Raw genomic sequence first — 5,004 nt, forward strand, 5'->3', positions numbered from 1 at the left:
ATTTAACACGCTTTAACATGTTAAACCAAAGATCATGAATACCCCTATTAAACTATCTTGGAGTGTACGTCGTATTTTTCCTTAGATATATTTTTTCATAAATCAAACATTTTGCTGGAACAACAAGAAATGAACATTTTGTGAATTTATTTTTGAAAATATCATAAAAACTACTACTCTTACGACGATAAACGGCATAAAATATTTTATAGCATATTAAACTAGCTTTTATTTGAGTGCAATTACGTCTCATGGTTCCGGAGATAAAGATTTTCCCCAATAAATTCTAACTACTGATTTTATATTCATAAAATACTGCTTTTAAAAAAACTTTATCTCGGAACTAATAAATTTTTATAGCTCTATTAGGGCTCATATTCTAGAAAATTTACTCAACTCTAAACTGTACATGGCAGACTCATAAATTTTTACTAGTAATTATACACAATTTAAATTAAAACTATAAAAAATTGGGGTGAAATAACAAATTTTTTTTTATACCGTGCTTTTGAACTATTTGGAAGTTGGACTCACATGACTGAATTTTCGGCTTAGTAGTTCGTAGACTTCGGTGAGTTGGAAGCTACTGATATAAATAGTAAAATAAAAATATAATTTATACTAATAAATACCTGATGTTGGAGAAGTTGTAACATTGTACACCATTCCTGAAACAAACAAGTTTCTTTTTATTAAATTTATTAATAGCAATTTTGAATTATTAATTTATATTTCTCATTACGAAAATGATAGCTGAGCTCATACTCCTCCTGATTTATAAAAGTTTAGATACATTTATATAAATTTATAAATATAAACATTTATATTAATCGAAATAGTCGAAAAAAAAAAAATTCACTGAGATTATGGAAAATTAAATGTTGAAATATTTGCTACAATTGTGACAGTTAGTAAGACCTACTACAGCGAATTCATATTTCGTCGTTATACAATGGAAATGGGGCTTTAATGTACAAAGATACGAAAATATATTCACATAAAAACATGTATTCCATAAAGATATGAAATACATAATCTAGAATAAAAAGGAACGAGCTAATAAAATGTAAAACAGTGAAAAATTAACAGCATTGTATTCCTAGAAGCCCCAACATCTCAAATAGTTTGTAATAAAAAATTATTAGAAAATAAATTTTAGATTATTAATAGCTGATTATTTTATGTTTATTCACCATAGGCGATAATATAGAACTAGAATAGAATAGAAATAGAGAAAAAACATTTAACAACCAACAATCGATCTGGCGAGAGGTTTCAAATGGATTTACTACCAAAAATCGGTATAGGAAAACCGACTGTAAAACAATAAAGTAGATTTTTATTATATAATGATAATTGACTGTATGTGAGTTAAAAGTAGATGGGCCGGATGAAAAACGAAAAATGGTTAAAACAATTTTTTAAAAATTATATATATAAATAGTCGACAGATTAATTTCAAATTCTGGAGGAAATGGTTGCGGTAAAAAGAGAAACAAAAATAGTTAACAGCTATTTATTTTTTGACGTTTCGTCGCACTTTGAAGAGCTTTATCAAAGGGCTGTTCAAGTAGATTCAAGAAGTGACTACCAGAAAAAAAAAATTCTGACAAACTCAATAAAGCTATCAAATTGAACAGCACTGATGAAGTTCTACAAAGTGGGGTGAAACGTCAGAAAATAAATAGTTGTAAAATATTGTTGTTTCTCTTTTGAACGCAACCCTAGCAATATTCTTTATAATTTTTAAAAAAAGATGTAATTGCCTAAAAGACAAAATTTTATGTGTTCCCCTCTTCAGCATAATATAATTCATTATTGGTTTTAAAAACAGTACATTTAACATGTTAAAATTGTCAGCATAACCAAAAATTTAAATTTTTGTAACAAAACAATGTTACTTGGTCAACGATTTCTGCTCTAAACTTTTAAATATTATAATTAGAAACCGTAATTTCTTTTGTTTCCTAGCTTCAAATTCACTAAACCGCGAAAGAAATTCCAATCACGGAAAGTCATTTAAATAAGACTGTTTTATATTACACAAAATTGCACGTTTTGGGGTTTCTTCACAAATTTCACATCTTACTCTTTGAGCTAAAGTTTGATTTTTGTTGCATAAAATTTAATGCTTGAATTGAATATAATCAATACATATAGGTGGGAAGTAAAAATATAATTTTGATTGGAGAATATTTTTAAAATATTCCTTTCTATATAGTGCCTTGCATATTTTTTTCTAAAATTAGGTAGTCTATTATCAAAGGGCTTTTTCATCAAAAGTCATTTCACGTCGTCATAATCAGAATAAGATTTTTTGTAATCCTAATACTGTAATAAACTCAATAAAACTTTTTGAATCACAACTAGATATATTTTTTTTTCAAAAGGACTAATTAAACAAGATTATTAATTTGAGATCATTAAATTTTGTTACAAAAGATATTGTTTTTTTTTCTAACAGAGCCAAAAAAGCTGAAGTATACGAAGCAGAAATCCCATTTCCAGGCCCCAAGGTTCATTACTCCAAAACGGGGATTGCAAAACATCTCTCAAGCCGGGAAAGAAATGACTTTTCCAAAACAAGGTTCACGCCAGGGCTGGAGTTGAAATTACTCCAGTGATTGGCCTCTGGAATGAGTTCTATTGAAAAGCCTTTTTTTCCTTTTTAATTATAGTTCTTTGCAATAACATTTTCTTCTGACATTACTACAAGATCTAAAAAAATTCGTATCGCAACAATAAACTATAATTGATAACATAACATGACCTCAAACACGATATACTAAAAAAGTTGTGTTTGCAGTTACTGCAGAACCCCATTTACACGAAATTACATGGATAAAAATACATAAAAGATGTGCTTTAAATTAATTACCTATCCCCAAGCAAGAAATCAATTAGTAATATATAAATGGACTAATAATAAAACCTATTCCAATAATGCATAGTTTTCAAGTTTCAAGGAAAAAAAAAATAATTATGGGGATTTTTTAAAATTATGACAAAGTTGAAATTCGTCATCAGCGTCCTAAAAATAAAAAATTAAATATTTCTGTTCACCAAGATAGATTTATCTGGACCAGATATAAACAATTAGATAGTAACAAATGTAGGAAATTAAATCTTCTTTGGTTTAAGGTAGATGTTTTTGTTTTGTTTTTTTATTCATGGTTTTTATGTGATAAGGAAATAACCGAAAAAGATTAATTTTTTGAGCTATTTTTATTTTCAGAAAATAACGTGGCAAACCTCAAATTTGGCCTCAGTACCCTCAAAACATGAATTTGCAATTAATCAAAACAATCCAGGTAAAAACCTCTAATGCCTGGACTATTTCGTGAGTCAGCAACTATTTGATTTTTTTAAATAGTTGGTATACAGTCCTTCATGTCCCTCATTTCGTTTTAATTTTTCTCCTTTGATTTTGTGATTTCACCTTGTTTCTTAATTTCGTTCCCGGTCTATTTTATAAATATTTCAAAAACACTATAATGACTAAAACACGCGAAGTAGAATAGGATATCAAAATTGACCATTGTAAAAAGAAAATTTTAATGTAAATTTAAGTTGATTAAAGTATTTCGTCACTTTATAAGAATTTTTGTATAGCTTAGAAATATATAAATCATAAATAGAAAGAGAGTACTTAAGAACTTTTTATTTTTTATTTTTTTAGCTCACTACAGTCTTAATAATCCATTGCTTCTTCTTTTGTTAATGTAGCTTTTGTGCAATAAAGTTTCAAATTCCTTGAGAACATGGCTTAGCCGACGAAAAGCTAAAGATCTTCAAATAATCAAGAATATGGTCAGGATTGCGGTCAAAAGAGAAATCAAAATAGTTAAGAAATATTTATTTTCCGACGTTTCGCCTCACTTTGTAGAACTTCATCAGGGCTAAAATGATACAAAAACAACTAACAACATTTTGAAAATGTTAGATAATAAGATACAAAACGAATAAATGAAGAAAATTATATGCAAATAAAAAAAAGAAGAAATAATATAATATTTATATAAAATAAACAATTATAAGAATATAAACGAATTACGTAAACTAGATGGTAAAAAATGTACAGAAGACGCAATAACAGAAAAGTAGATTTTAGAAAAAAAAAAATTAACACTCTAAAAGACGGAAAATAAAGAAGTAGTAATCTTCAGAAAATAATGAAGTATTAATCTCAACTTCTTCATTTTCCGTCTTTTAGTGTGATTTTATCTCAAATCACTTTTCTGTGTTTGCGTGCTATTGCGTCTGTTGTAAATCTTTAACCTAATAGTTTACGTAATTTTGTATATTCTTATCATTGTTTATTTTATATAATATTATTTTATTTGCAAATAATTTTCTTAATTTACCTTTTTATATCTTATTATCTTAGAATGTCAAAATGTTCTTAGTTGTTTTTGTATCTTTTTAATCCACTACAAAGTGGGACGAAACGTCGGAAAATAAATAGTTGTTAACTGTTTTTGTTTCTCTTTTGACGGTAACCCTGACCATCTTCAATTATATAATATATATCTTAAATATATATATTATTATTATCATTATATGGGCAACAGACCATGGAGGCTTAAGTCCCCGCGCGATGTATTTCCCAATATTAGGATGTAATATTCCCAGTATTAGGTAATACATCACGCGTTTCTTGAGGCGGTTTTTTCGCAGGGTGGGTTCGTCACTCCCACGCCTATTTTTTGTGAGTGCCACCCATTGGCTAACGGGCCGCACAAATCCCCGGGGGGAGGTTGTCAGTGAGTTTTGCATATATATGTATATTATGGTAAATATCTTCATTGTTCCTCTGTTTGCGCAAAGAGGAAACATGGTACTAATCCTGCATATAATGGTCAGATTCTCCAGTCAAGTTGAGTGTTAGCGGCTTTAGCGCACTTGCTCAGCCTCCACTGGCTCACAACCAGTGATGCGGCGAGAGGGATGCGCTGGGATCTCTTGAGCTCTGCTCTACCCCTCACACGTGGGGGATAGAGTGGG

General features: G+C 29.0%; 1 protein-coding gene across 3 annotated transcripts in view; it reads right to left on the reverse strand.

Annotated features, from left to right (window-relative positions):
* The window catches only part of sas (stranded at second), a 228,782-nt gene that overhangs the window by 72,546 nt on the left and 151,232 nt on the right, over nt 1–5,004 (reverse strand). For all 3 annotated transcript variants that reach the window (XM_014421361.3, XM_014421359.3, XM_014421360.3), the window contains exon 4: nt 633–668. In XM_014421361.3, coding sequence (XP_014276847.3) covers nt 633–668 — 36 coding nt within the window. The remainder of the gene's footprint in view (nt 1–632; nt 669–5,004) is intronic.

This window comes from Halyomorpha halys, unplaced genomic scaffold (assembly GCF_000696795.3).
Source record: "Halyomorpha halys isolate HHAL.00 unplaced genomic scaffold, Hhal_1.1 Scaffold315.1, whole genome shotgun sequence".
In the NCBI taxonomy this organism is placed as follows: Eukaryota; Metazoa; Arthropoda; class Insecta; order Hemiptera; family Pentatomidae; genus Halyomorpha; species Halyomorpha halys.